A 16,206-nucleotide genomic window follows, 5' to 3' on the forward strand; every position below is an offset into this window, starting at 1 on the left:
ATTTACAGTGTTCTCTCACTACAGCATGCATGGATTTTCAGTTAGGACCATCTATAAAAATGGCTCCAGTCATACATGGCTACCAAGATGATTGTTTTAAAAATCCTATTGTCATTAATCCCCTTTGAGGATGGTCGCTGTCACAGGTTGTACAATCGTATTGTCATTAATCCCCTTAGAGAATGGTCACTGTCACAGGTTGTAAAATCGTATTGTCATTAATCCCCTTAGAGGATGGTCACTGTCACAGGTTGTAAAATCGTATTGTCATTAATCCCCTTAGAGAATGGTCACTGTCACAGGTTATAAAATCGTATTATCATTAATCCCCTTAGAGGATGGTCACTGTCACAGGTTATAAAATCGTATTGTCATTAATCCCCTTAGAGAATGGTCACTGTCACAGGTTGTAAAATCGTATTATCATTAATCCCCTTAGAGGATGGTCACTGTCACAGGTTGTAAAATTGTATTATCATTAATCCCCTTAGAGGATGGTCACTGTCACAGGTTGTAAAATCATATTGTCATTAATCCCCTTAGAGGATGGTCACTGTCACAGGTTGTAAAATCGTATTATCATTAATCCCCTTAGAGGATGGTCACTGTCACAGGTTGTAAAATCATATTATCATTAATCCCCTTAGAGGATGGTCACTGTCACAGGTTGTAAAATCGTATTGTCATTAAACCCCTTAGAGGATGGTCACTGTCACAGGTTGTAAAATCGTATTGTCATTAATCCCCTTAGAGGATGGTCACTGTCACAGGTTGTAAAATCATATTGTCATTAATCCCCTTAGAGGATGGTCACTGTCACAGGTTGTAAAATCGTATTGTCATTAATCCCCTTAGAGGATGGTCACTGTCACAGGTTGTAAAATCGTATTGTCATTAATCCCCTTAGAGGATGGTCACTGTCACAGGTTGTTCACGAAGTCCTAAATGAAAATGGTGTCATACTGACATCGTATTTGTGTTCCATATTAACTAATTAGAAAATCCTGTTATCGCTTGAGAATATCAGAAATATCAGAAATGGTTTCAACACACTTGAGGGTTTAAAGGAATCTTATCTTTAATTCCTGGAAATTATTTTCACCCATTAAAGTATCATTCCTTTCTAGAGACTCTTTTTTTAAATGCCTAAAATTAGGCCTATATGTCAATCATCAATAAAATTTGTGATCAAAAGTGGTTAAAGAAGCCTTGATACATGCCTCATATAAACTTTAGTTAGCCTTGATACATGCATCATATAAACTCTGGTTAGCCTTGATACATGCCTTAAATAAACTTTGGTTGGAAGCCTTGATACATGCCTCATATAAACTTTGGTTAGCCTTGATACATGCCTCATATAAACTTTGGTTAGCTTTGATACATGCTTCATATAAACTTTGGTTAGCCTTGATACATGCCTCATGTAAACTTTGGTTGGAAGCCTTGATACATGCCTCATATAAACTTTGGTTAGCCTTGATACATGCCTCATATAAACTTTGGTTAGTCTTAATACATGCCTCATATAAACTGGTTGGAAGCCTTGATACATGCCTCATATTAACTTTGGTTAGCCTTGATACATGCCTCATATAAAATTTGGTTAGCCTTGATACATGCCTCATATAAACTTTGGTTGGAAGCCTTGATACATGCCTCATATAAACTTTGGTTAGCCTTGATACATGCCTCATATAAACTTTGGTTAGTACCCATACATTTCAATCAACATCATGAAATCCACATCTAATGAGAAATCATTTTTTGTTAATTTTTCTGTATAAACAAAATTCTGAGTGCTCTGTAATTAACAAAAATTGATGACATGTCAATCAATTAAAATGCTGCTAATGCCTACAGTGTTAGAACAAAAATACCAATTAAATAAGTTTTATCAAGTAAAATTCATGTCAACTGTCACAGTTTTTGCTAGTACACGTTCGTTTCAAACTCTTGGAGTAATGTTTTCTTACAATCTTTCAGAGATTGGTTGTCTTGGACAATAAATAATGTATTTTATACAGAAAAGTAAACAATTTTGCCAGAAAATGTTATTTATTGAGAACTGTTCCCAACACAAATATGAAATAAGTTTTCAAACCATTTAATGCACCCCCACCCTTCTCACTGTAGATGTCCATCCCTTTCTTCATTTTGCAGAGGTCTCTGGGTAACTCTCAACTTCGTTTATGCTTATGCTGTGGACTATTTTTAGGATCCCATTGTGCATGTGTTGTGGAGGGAGAGGTGTTGAATAGTATTTTTCTCATTACTGGTTGATTGTTGTTTTTTTTAACATCAAAGGCTTTTGGCCATAATAGGAGTGGTTGTCTTTGGTTTTGCATATGTTTGATTAAATGTTTACTTTTATATTCACTCAAATTGGTTTCATTTACCCAGTTATTTACAAAATCTCTGAAAAAGTCATTAAAAATCAGGCAAGAAATGTCATAAGGATGAGAAAAATTACAATGCAATTTATAATAAAACCTTTGGCATAAATATATATTAATGATGAGAAAAATTACAATGCCAATTTATAATAAAACCTTTGGCATAAATATATATTAATGATGAGAAAAATTACAATGCCAATTTATAATAAAACCTTTGGCATAAATATATATTAATGAAGAGCAAAAACAAATATCAAATTGATTTTCAACAATATTCATTTGTCCTTATCTCATAACACTGACACCATGTCTGCAGTCCTCGCTTGATGATACAAAGACTATTGTACTGCTCATATCGAGTGTAATTGTTATAGAAAAGTGAACGTGGAAAATACCAGATGCATTCTTTGGATCATTTATTTCTGTTGAATTCATACATAGTTTCAAATACATTTATTTTTGGAAATAATTTGTGACAAACATATTTATTTCAAATCAGTTTATTTTAGTATTCATAGAAGGAAAATGGTGTTTCAAATTAGCTGCATTCAGTAATAATTAAAAATGGCATTTCAATTTTCTTCAAGAACATGCTGCGTGTGCCACATGTTCATTTATGTTTTATCTGGCCACAAAAACCATGAGCACTGCTTGGACAAACAATTATAATATAGAAAAGAAATTCAGTAGTAATTATTATTTTAGAAAACCAAGTTTAAAATATTGTATCAATAAACCGGCTCTTTCTATTAGCTTAGATAATATGCCATAATTACACATGCATAACTAACCATGCTTCATTAATTTTTTGTTGCATATTCTTATAACAATCATTTAAAATTGCTTTGAATGAGCCTTGACATTCTTTCCACACGCTTGTACAATGGTGGTGGTTAGTAGCCATATTGATCATATCCACTATTTAAAAATATACGTTTCTTACTGGCAAATTGCTGATTGATGATTTTATTTGATTTACTGATAAGTCACAAATATTTGGGCCACCAATAAACTGGAACACTTAAATTATGATTTAAACCTTAAGCGTTAATGAAAATGAAAACTCCTGACCTCACTATATTTTAATTATTAGTGATGATAGCTGATCGTTATATCAGAATGTGATATATCTTATATGACATATAGGTTCCATTTCCAGATCTAGATATCAGAATCTGATATATCTTAATTGACATATAGGTTCCATTTCCAGATCTAGATATCAGAATCTGATATATCTTAATTGACATATAGGTTCCTATCCCAGGTCTAAATATCAGAATCTGATATATCTTAATTGACATATTGGTTCCATTTCGAGGTCTAGATATCAGAATCTGATATATCTTAATTGACATATTGGTTCCATTTCGAGGTCTAGATATCAGAATCTGATATATCTTAATTGACATATTGGTTCCATTTCGAGGTCTAGATATCAGAATCTGATATATCTTAATTGACATATTGGTTCCATTTCGAGGTCTAGATATCAGAATCTGATATATCTTAATTGACATATTGGTTCCATTTCGAGGTCTAGATATCAGAATCTGATATATCTTAATCGACATATAGGTTCCATTTCCAGGTCTAGATTTTATTTAAAATGATACAGTTATTAACAGTTTCATAAAATACCTAAAAATTGAAGAAAAAATTTAGTAATAAAAATGTCATTTTACAATATACATAATTGTAGATGTTATGTATATACTTTATTTGAGAATTACTGACAGAGATAATGATCTCAAGTACTTAGTTTTATATCCATTACTAGCCTTTCTTTTCATTGACCATAATATGGCTGTAGTTCCTAACACAGTCACCAACACAGGAACTACCTCAGAGTAGCGGCAAACATCCTGAATTTTCTGAATACCCCTACCTATTGTATTTGAAACAACAAAACCTGCATCATATTGCAGTCTTATGTCTGCTGATGTTGGAGTTGCCTTATCATGGACCCAAACTATACATTTTATATGTTCTGTGATAATTAGGACAACACATAAGAATAAAAAATATAAAACATTTCTACATATTTGACACCATTAATATTTGTGACCTTTCTGTGCAAAAGTATATGTTCTGTGACTTTCTGTTATATTTACCAATGAATTCGTTCCACAGGAGTTCCATGCTCATTGTTCTAGTCATGACTTGAGCATGACATAACCATCACTTATAAGACATTGTCAACCAAATCTGTTTTAAGCATCGAATGCAGGGATATCTTGAAACTTTCATTTGAAAATTGCTTCTTCAGTTTGAAGTCAGTGTTTTGTCTATTCTGCTGTGATGCAAAGAAAAATTTAAAAAAAAAGATCAACATGCTGTGATAGGTATAAAACATGTATTTCTGTGGCTAATTAATGAACAGAATTAACAAAATTGACAAATATAACATTTTTAACAGCCAAATCATTATAAAGAGGTTGTGTCTGTGTGTGTGATTTTGGATTTTTAACATAGCTTTAACAGTTTTTCAGTCATATTGCTATGATGTCTGCAGTGTGGCAGTTTATAGTGATGTCTAGCACTGAGACATCATTCCGCAGACATGAAACGTGTTATTGCACCCAGTCACATTATTCTGACACCAGGCCAAGCAGTCATAACACTAACCTCTTAATGCTGAGTGCTAAGAGAGACAGCTGTTAGTTCCATTTTTCTAAGTGCTTGGTATGACTCGGCTGGCGTTCGAACCTATGACCATCCTCATCTGAAGCGGACACTCTAACCACTAGGCCACTGGAATGGTCTGTAAAAGGGTTAAGTGGAATGCTGTGTCTTGCATGTGAACAGAAGAATTATGATGACATAATGTCTTGTTTGTGCAGCCAAACCAGAAATACATAGTATCCCACAGTAAAAACTGTAATGATTATAGTAATGTTTTTCTAGAAATTCAGTCAGTTACAGCTAATGGCTAGAGTGTCTTTCAAATATTATCTCACATCACCTTGACATTGTTGATAGCAACATCATCAGCCTTCTGTGCATGCAGACAAGACTGGAACTCATAGTGTATAGATATAATCTAGAGACGTATATTACTCCAAAATTTCAGTCAAATACAGTGACTAATGTAGAGTTATATAACTTTTGTACAACAATGACATTGTCAACAATAATGCTACCAGCTTTCTGCCTAGACAAGACCTCCTATCATTTCATATGCAAACTTTAGCATATGGAATTTCAGTCTAATAAAAGGACTGATATAGAAAATACGTAACTTTCATAAGCTTTCATACAGCACTATGACATTCTTGACAGTGATTTCACCAGGTTTCTGCTTACACAGGCAAGACAGGAACTCTTAGCATACAAGTGTGTACACTTTATACCTAAAATAACACTACCCTAAGCTTCAGTTTAATGCAACAACTAATGTAGAAGAAACGGAAGAGGTGTGGCATTGAAAAACTGTGAACTAGAACATTAGCAGTCTCCAAAGACAATAACTATTTGTATGAGTATTCATTCGTTGGAAGGTATACCCCGATTTGGTCCGATGAATATATTACGGTTCAACCATGACAATATCACATCCGACTGTTCTAGTCTCTATAAATATTTGTCATGGAAACCTTTAGAAAAAAGCACATTGGTTGAGAAGATGTTAACTCCAATATAAAACTTCAAAGTTATCATGGATACCATACCGTGGTCAGTTTGTTATGTAACAGATAGGGGAAATGTCAAAAATATTTACTCAGTTGCTCACTAAATTTCAGTCAGCGTTTATAATATGTTGAACATATGAAGAATTGAGCTATACAGTAATAATCAAGTAAAAAGACAAGAAAAACACACAAAGGAAGTACATATACGTAAAGTAAATAAATAAATAACACTTTGTGGTTCAATGGAGGATATTAAGATAGAATACTGTTGGAAATATTAAAATATTTTTCAGATATATCTTTAGCCACATATCATATGCAATGTATAAAGAATGACACACAATTGTAAATTTTTTTTTTTTTTTCAGGCCCCAAGTGACCTGGCACTCTCTTGTGGGGACGAAGTAGAGTTTATTAGAGAGATGTCAGAGGGTGTCGTTCAGGTGAAAGATCCATTGACTTTGAAATGTGGACTGGTCCCCAAATCATGTGTTCGAGAGATCACAAAATTGAAATCTATGGATAGACACTCATCTCTGATTTGAATGAGAATTTAGTCATAGTATAAAAATAAACTCTGACAATGCGCAGTTGTGGAAAAAAATGCTTATAATGATGTAAAAGAGATGGCTTATTATTACTGTTCTAGACAGGTATAACGGAACCTGTAAAAGCTCACCACTGTTATTCATGTATTGGTTTCAGTTTGAACAGGTTTAATTTGCTTCTCTGTTCAGCTTTACAGATGTGGCATAACTCAAATTAAGAGGAAACTCATAATTTTTAACTTTTAGATTTCCAATTTGGGATGGTTTGTCAATGAGAAATACCACTGTTTACACTTTTGAAGCATGTTATAATATTATTTCCTCATAAAAATATTATGGGATATCTTCTGCTAATGATTCAACCAGTGTACATTATAATAAACCCTACTCTGTGTGTGTGTGTGTGTGTGTGTGTGTGTGAAACAAAAGCTGACGAACAAAAGTGCAAGCTGGTATTTAACTAACCCAAGAAGTTTCAGATTCAACTAGTGTTTTCTCAAGGGCACAAAGCTACATGGGACAATTAAACAAATTACGCAAAAACAAAATACAATAAAGTTTTACATGATGCTTGGTTGCGGATACTTACAAAATACAACAAAGATCTACATGATGTTTGGCTGTGGATACTTACAAAATACAACAAAAATCTACATGATGTTTGGCTGTGGATACTTACAAAATACAACAAAGGTCTACATGACGTTTGGCTGTGGATACTTACAAAATACAACAAAGATCTACATGATGTTTGGCTGTGGATACTTACAAAATACAGCATGTTCTATATGATATTTGGCTGTGGATGCTTACAAAATACAACAAAGGTCTACATGATGTTTGGCTGTGGATATTTACAAAATACAGCAATGTTCTATATGATATTTGACTGTGGATACTTACAAAATACAACAAAGGTCTACATGATGTTTGGCTGTGGATATTTACAAAATAAAACAATGTTCTATATGATATTTGGCTGTGGATACTTACAAAATACAACAAAGGTCTACATGATGTTTGGCTGTGGATATTTACAAAATAAAACAATGTTCTATATGATATTTGGCTGTGGATACTTACAAAATACAACAAAGGTCTACATGATGTTTGGCTGTGGATATTTACAAAATACAGCAATGTTCTATATGATATTTGGCTGTGGATACTTACAAAATACAACAAAGGTCTACATGATGTTTGGCTGTGGATATTTACAAAATACAACAAAGGTCTACATGATGTTTGGCTGTGGATGCTTACAAAATACAGCAATGTTCTATATGATATTTGGCTGTGGATACTTACAAAATACAACAATGGTCTACATGATGTTTGGCTGTGGATATTTACAAAATACAGCAATGTTCTATATGATATTTGGCTGTGGATACTTACAAAATACAACAATGTTCTATATGATATTTGGCTGTGGATACTTACAAAATGAATAAAGAAACAGGGTTGTACGGCATGACGTGGTCATGCAATCAAAGTTAAAAGTAGCTGGAACAAAGGAATCTAAATTTGCAACACAAGTCAGTAATGAAAAAATTGTGTGCCATTTTTAATGGTTATCAAAAATGTTCCCACTTAACATTTATCTTGGATATAGTATTTTGTTATTGCTGTTGTAGGGTTCAATGCCATTTTTCAGCACAAGTATAACTTGTGGAGGAAGAACCCTGGAAAACCCCAGAAAGAACCACTGACCCATGAGAAGCTACTGAAAAGCTTCTCGTGTACCCACATTAGTTGAGCCTGTATAGTATTTGGTTAACTGGCAATTACTTCAAGCTAGTAAAAATTGATAAAGTAGTTTTATAAAATTATATTGTGACTATAAAAGTAATTTTATAAACTTATATTGTGACTAACTAAATATAAAATAAATAAAATATGCTTTGTACAGCAAAATAATTACAATCATGAGTTTGAGAATTAGTGGCAGAAAATGTAATTTTTTGAAGGAGGTATGCAATCTAAGAATGTGAATTTGCTAGTTTGGATTCTGTTTGATATAAAGCTCTGGGTTCCAGTGTTCATAGACAGTGCAACCTATTCGTTTTGATTTCCTATTTTATGCACTCCTGTTTTAGTTATAGGGCCATTCCAGTATTGAAAGGTGGCTGATTAAAGAAAATGTTCTGCCTCTGGACAGTGTTTCACTTTGTTTTTGGTTTGCTGAATCTAATAAGTAGAGAATTATTCTAACATTTAATTTCTTTGATTCTTAAACATGCTGGATGGTAGTACATAATTGCATGTCATGAGGTAGATTACATTTTCTGTGTTGCATGTTATTGTCTGGCTCTAAATCATTAAGTTTTCACACTTGACTGTACTTCAAAATGTATGCATTTTTCTATTATGTGTGGCACATCTTGCCTCTGTCTCCAGATGGCTTTTATATCCCAACTGTCATTTGATTCGAGACCAGCTTAACATTTTCCGGACTAGAATGTCATTTTGATTTTTGAGACTGATTTTAAATTTTCCCAGACTAGACTGTCATTTTGATTTTTGAGACTGGTTTTAAATTTCCCTGACTAGAATGTCATTTTGATTTTTGAGACTGGTTTTAAATTTTCCCTGACTAGACTGTCATTTTGAATTTTGAGACTGGTTTCTCAGAAATTTAGGTGTACATAATGCTACAATTGGTTTGTGTAGCAAAATCTTTTTAAGTGGTTCAAACGATTTAGTGTTTGGCCAGTATTTTTCATTGAAGCGACCTTCCTGAGGGCTTCTGAAGTGAAATGTGATCATAAAAAGTATTCGTTCTTTGTTTCTTGTTACCTTGTATTTTAGGAGGGAGGTCAGCATGATTTGCTTGGTTGGTTTTTCGTATCATTTTCAGTTTTAGGTGTTTGTTGTTGGCCTGTTTTGTAACATGTTGGGTTATCTCTCTCCTCTCATTGAAACTTGTCATATTCTTTTCATTTTGAGCACTGTAGGGAATCTTTTGCTTGCAGTGTTTTGGGTTGCAGCTTGATAGAACCAGGTAATGGTATTTGTCAGTTGGTTTTGAAATAGATATTATTATGGCGTGTGTTTGTAACAATTTGAGTTTTGTGTCCATTTTTTTTGTATCCAAAGTACATTTACTTGAACCCATTCAACAAGTAACAGCATCTATCGCGTAGCTTTCTTGTACCAGAACACAAACACTTGACCCTGTGCTCATCGCCCCTGCAAAAAATGGTGCAAAGTCAAAAGTAAGGACTAGTGGTGCAAGAGAACTTTTACTTTTGGTGAAGCAGGATTTAGTACTTGGTTACATGCACAAATCCAGCATTGATGTGATGGATGGATGTTTCTTGTTCATTGATGAAATTCTCTTTGGCATATTCCTAAAGTGCAAGACAAAAGTTTCCAATGTTTTATATTGTTTCCTTAAAGTTGTCAGAATAGTATTTTTGAAGAAATCATACTCAGAATAGCTGTGTCTTTCAAGTTTTAAAGGATGATGTTTTAATGTTATTGGGAGTGTATGATGTTTTCATGTTATTGGGGCTATATGATGTTTTCATGTTATTGGGAGTGTATAATGTTTTAATGTTATTGGGACTGTATGATGTTTTCATGTTATTGGGACTGTATAATGTTTTAATGTTATTGGGACTGTATGATGTTTTCATGTTATTGGGACTGTATAATGTTTTAATGTTATTGGGACTTATAATGTTTTAATGTTATTGGGACTGTATAATGTTTTAATGTTATTGGGACTGTATGATGTTTTAATGTTATTGGGACTGTATGCTGCTTTAATGTTATTGGGACTGTATGGTGTTTTAATGTTATTGGGACTGGATGCTGTTTTAATGTTATTGGGACTGTATGATGTTTTAATGTTATTGGGACTGTATGCTGCTTTAATGTTATTGGGACTGTATGGTGTTTTAATGTTATTGGGACTGTATGATGCTTTAATGTTATTGGGACTGTATGCTGCTTTAATGTTATTGGGACTGTATGGTGTTTTAATGTTATTGGGACTGTATAATGTTTTAATGTTATTGGGACTGTATGCTGCTTTAATGTTATTGGGACTGTATGCTGAATTAATGTTATTGGGACTGTATGGTGTTTTAATGTTATTGGGACTGTATGATGCTTTAATGTTATTGGGTCTGTTCTCACTTTAAATACCCTGTCCATATAAGGAACCCTGTTTCTGTTTGCCGACAGTATTCATCAGAAGAAGAATTTAGTTAAAATATTTGCAACCTCTATGTTCAGCATGATATAGAGTGTTAATAAATTAGGATAGTCATTAGAAATAAGATGACATACCAGTAAATGCCAAAGTAAATGTTAAAAATTGACTCCATTCTCAAGATTTGCTTCTGTCCATCAACTATAGCATTACATACATTCTAATGAACCACTAATCAACTTGATTCCCAGCTAAAGGTAAATGATTACATCACTGGGTGGCTGGACAAGAACTTGCCCAAATAAGTAGGACAAATAGACAGAATTTACACTAAAATAGTTACAAATTAACTCTTTTAGAACTTCTGTTTTATGAAATATTAATATATTTTTGCCCCTCAAGAAACGTTGACAATATATGTCTGTCTCACAAGAAATGTTAGCAATAATCTTAAGTTCCACAGGAATTGTTAATAATACAAATATGTTCCACAAGAAATATTCACAATATACTTATGTCCCACATGAAATATTGATAATATGCTTGTGAACAATTGAAATGTTTACAATATTTTGTTATGTCTCATGAGAAATGTTGACAATATATTTATATATTACATATATATCAATATACTTATGTCCAACAATTAAATATTGAAAATATAATGATGTCCAACTTTACATTTCGACAATATACTTATGTCCCACATGATAATTTGATAATATATTATGTCCCACATTACATTTTGACAATATAATTATGTCCCACATTACATTTTAACAATATACTTAGGTCTAACAAGAAATGTTAACAATATACAAATACTTATGTCCCACATGAAATGTTGAGAATATACTTATGTCTCACATGAATTGTTGACAAGATACTTATGTCCCACATGAAATGTTGACAAGATACTTATGTCCCACATGAAATGTTGACAAGATACTTATGTCCCACATGAAATGTTGACAAGATACTTATGTCCCACATGAAATGTTGACAAGATACTTATGTCCCACATGAAATGTTGACAAGATCTTATGTCCCACATGAAATGTTGACAAGATACTTATGTCTCACATGAAATGTTGACAAGATACTTATGTCCCACATGAAATGTTGACAAGATACTTATGTCCCACATGAAATGTTGACAAGATACTTATGTCCCACATGAAATGTTGACAAGATACTTATGTCCTACATGAAATGTTGAGAATATACTTATGTCTCACATGAATTGTTGACAAGATACTTATGTCCCACATGAAATGTTGACAATATACTTATTAGAACTAGGTACCATGAAAATGTTTGGTATTTCTCAACATACCATGGAATACAACAATTACATTAGAGACTAATATTCTGGGGTAAGAATCCGACACTCTTGTTTAATACCATCTTGTCAATAACTTGCTCAGATCAATATCAAAATAACAAACACCATATAGCGTCCATGATCTTATTAAGAATAAAAGTTATCTTGAGATAAAAGAAAAGAAAATATTTCATCTCAGAACAAAATCACAGACATTTCCCCCTTAATTAAATGGCCAGTACATTGCTGTAGCTGAATTTGCTATGTCAATGTTAATTGTTGTATAAGTTGTAATCTAAACCCTGTAACTAAAGGGGGATAATTAAGCTTATACTATAGCTGGTTCTATGAAAGACATCATGCTGACATTTGAGTCACTATTGATAAAAATATGAAGTGCATGATTGTATGTTCTAGGAATTTTCATAATTTTCTAGGAATTTTCATAAAATGCAATTTGTAAGGTTTTAAATGAGATTTATATAATTTTGATGAAGATTGTGATTGTCAGTTAACTAATGCAATACTTCTAACATTGTATAAACCTGCTACAAAAATTAATCCTACATTCTAAGTTAGCGAATTCAGTAACATGTTACAGTATAGATATGATGTCAAGAGTTGCTGTTTCATCAAATTTGTCTATATTTATGTGTCAAGAAAAGTTGATATTTCAAAGGTTGTAAACTCTGAAGCTAAGCATAAGAGTTCTTGCCTAAACAGGCATGCTATTTATGGAAAAAAAAGAATACGTTATGAAGCAAGTTTGGAATTTTCCTTAAAACTCCAGAAAACATATCTTGCAATTTTTCTTAACTCTGAAGCCTAGAGGTGAGTCCATTGCCTGAGCCTATGGCTTTTTATAGAATGAAATTGTATTCTTCACTACCCAAAATCATATGAATAACGGCAGACAAAATGTTAAGCAAAAGCTCTACTTATGCTTCACACAGAGTTTTTCCTCTTCTTCCTACAAGTTTAGAGAAATAAAATGTTACAATATTTTAAAGATTTTCTTTTAGGACTACAGTGTAATAATTTAAATGTTAGGGGACATGGTTATGATACTGACTTATTTTAATTCAATTCCAGCTAGAAACATTTGAAGCATTTTGTATTCTTTTTTTGTTATATAATATTAAACTTGAAATCTATTGTGTAATGGATTATTGAACTGCATTAAGGCTTTCCATGTATCTGTAATCTTAGTATTGATTTATTGTAAAGACAATTTCGCTACCAATTTCATGCTCAGTAATAATTAATTGAGAAATAAAATAATGTACCTTTAAAGTTACAGAACATGATAGTTTGTTTATTTAAGATCAAACATTGAATAATTTTTTATTATTGCAAACAACTGTGTTGTCAGTCTGAAATACCAAATTCATTTTTGCAATCGTCAAATCATTCAATATTTAATTATTTACATTATATTCTAAAAATATAGAAATTCTAGAATTGTATAAAGTTGCTTAGCTTGAAGAAATGTGATAATTTTATATATCATTTTCTATTTCTACACTGTACCACTTCATGTATATGTATTTCTATATCTAAAGTGTATAACTTCAAGTATACATTTTCTATATTAAAGGTTTGTGCTGTTTCAGTAAAAGAAGCTCAACCTAGACTTCACAGAGTTCTTCCTCTTCTTCTTACAGTTCTAACCTAGTGCCTCTCTGCACACCAGCAACGTGACCATCAACATCGCAAAGAGTGACACCTCCAAAAAGAAGGAGACAAACTCTATTACTCTCTTTTTCAATCTGAGAACTGTCCCACTTACAAATGGGGCAGGATAGAGAAAAGAACTTTACATAAATAATCTATGCCCAATAATATGGTGGACGATGCAATAAAAACCCTTCCATAATGGCCATAACTGAAGCCTGCAGTTTTCTAGGTACACTATTGAAATAGTAGGCAATGAAACTTTGAGTGGGATGCCAGCACCCGGGCATGATATTTATCAGAGAGGGCTAGTACACATTAAACACCGTTACTCAACAAATGTGAAATTATTTAGTGGACTTGAAAAATTACATGTTGTTCAGACAGAAAACAAGTGCACTCAAAAAACTGGTAGGATGTTTCATTATGTCTTACAAAGAAATAGATATACTTAACACATTCACATACACTAGTAAATAAACTAAAATGTGATGTTTATATCAATCCAAAATTTTCTGAAAGTTGGATTTTGCCAGAATCTGTTTCACAATTCATTTGGCCACCATGATGTCATACATGACAGGCATCAAAGATGTGAGTAAAGGATCAAAAATGTAATTATATTTGTCAACATTAATTTGTGACAGATACAACTGTTTCATAAAAAAGGATACAGTTTTTGAACTATTTTGTCATAAATATGGAAAGGACACTTTTAATATAATTAAAGTCCACAAAACATGTTAATAATGTGCTTATGTACAACATGAAAGTTTAACAATATATGTCCGACATGAAATGCTGACAAAATATACTTACATCCCACATGAAATGCTTACATCCCACATGAAATGCTGACAAAATATACTTAACATCCTACATAAAATGCTGACAAAATATACTTACATCCCACATGAAATGCTGACACAATATACTTACATCCCACAAGAAATGCTGACAAAATATACTTACATCCCACATGAAATGCTGACAAAATATACTTACATCCCACATGAAATGCTGACACAATATACTTACATCCCACAAGAAATGCTTACAAAATATACTCACATCCCACATGAAATGCTGACACAATATACTTAATCCCACATGAAATGCTGACAAAATATACTTACATCCTACATGAAATGCTGACAAAATATACTTACATCCTACATGAAATGCTGACAAAATATACTTACATCCCACATGAAATGTTGACACAATATACTTACATCCCACATGAAATGCTGACACAATATACTTACATCCCACAAGAAATGCTGACAAAATATCCTCACATCCCACATGAAATGCTGACAAAATATACTTACATCCCACATGAAATGCTGACACAATATACTCACATCCCACAAGAAATGCTGACAAAATATACTCACATCCCACATGAAATGCTGACACAATATACTTACATCCCACATGAAATGCTGACAAAATATACTTACATCCCACATGAAATGTTGACAAAATATACTTACATCCCACATGAAATGCTGACACAATATACTTACATCCCACATGAAATGCTGACAAAATATACTCACATTCCACATGAAATGCTGACACAATATACTTACATCCCACATGAAATGCTGACACAATATACTTACATCCCACATGAAATGTTGACAAAATATACTTACATCCCACATGAAATGCTGACACAATATACTTACATCCCACATGAAATGCTGACAAAATATACTCACATTCCACATGAAACGCTGACAAAATATACTTACATCCCACATGAAATGCTGACAAATATACTTACATCCCACATGAAATGCTGACAAAATATACTTACATCCCACATGAAATGCTGACAAAATATGCTTACATCCCACATGAAATGCTGACAAATATACTTACATCCCACATGAAATGCTGACAAAATATACTTACATCCCACATGAAATGCTGACAAAATATGCTTACATCCCACATGAAATGCTGACAAAATATGCTTACATCCCACATGAAATGTTGACAAAATATGCTTACATCCCACATGAAATGTTGACAAAATATACTTACATTCCACATGAAATACTGACGAATATACTTACATCCCACATGAAATACTGACAAATATACTTACATCCCACATGAAATGCTGACAAAATATACTTACATCCCACATGAAATGCTGACAAATATACTTACATCCCACATGAAATGCTGACAAATATACTTACATCCCACATGAAATGCTCACGAAATATACTTACATCCCACATGAAATGCTGATGAAATATACTTACATCCCACATGAAATGCTGACAAAATATACTTACATTCCACATGAAATGCTGACAAAATATACTTACATTCTACATGAAATGCTGACGAAATATACTTACATTCCACATGAAATGCTGACAAATATACTTACATCCCACATGAAATGCTGACAAAATATACTTACATCCCACATGAAATGCTG

The 16,206-nt window shown here is 32.7% G+C and overlaps 1 protein-coding gene across 3 annotated transcripts in view; it reads left to right on the forward strand.

Annotated features, from left to right (window-relative positions):
• LOC149777586 (proline-serine-threonine phosphatase-interacting protein 2-like) overlaps positions 1-13,698 on the forward strand; it is a 71,292-nt gene extending 57,594 nt beyond the window's left edge. For 2 of the 3 annotated variants that reach the window (XM_089942209.1, XM_089942210.1), the window contains exon 13: positions 6,400-13,698. In XM_089942209.1, the coding sequence (XP_089798335.1) occupies positions 6,400-6,576 (177 nt within the window). In that variant the 3' untranslated portion in view covers positions 6,577-13,698. The remainder of the gene's footprint in view (positions 1-6,399) is intronic. The other variant, XM_089942211.1, reaches the window with a different exon arrangement.
• The last annotated feature ends 2,508 nt before the right edge of the window (positions 13,699-16,206 follow it).

The sequence above is a fragment of the Sinohyriopsis cumingii genome, chromosome 18 (genome assembly GCF_028554795.1).
Source record: "Sinohyriopsis cumingii isolate HCF-2022 chromosome 18, ASM2855479v2, whole genome shotgun sequence".
Taxonomy (NCBI): Eukaryota; Metazoa; Mollusca; class Bivalvia; order Unionida; family Unionidae; genus Sinohyriopsis; species Sinohyriopsis cumingii.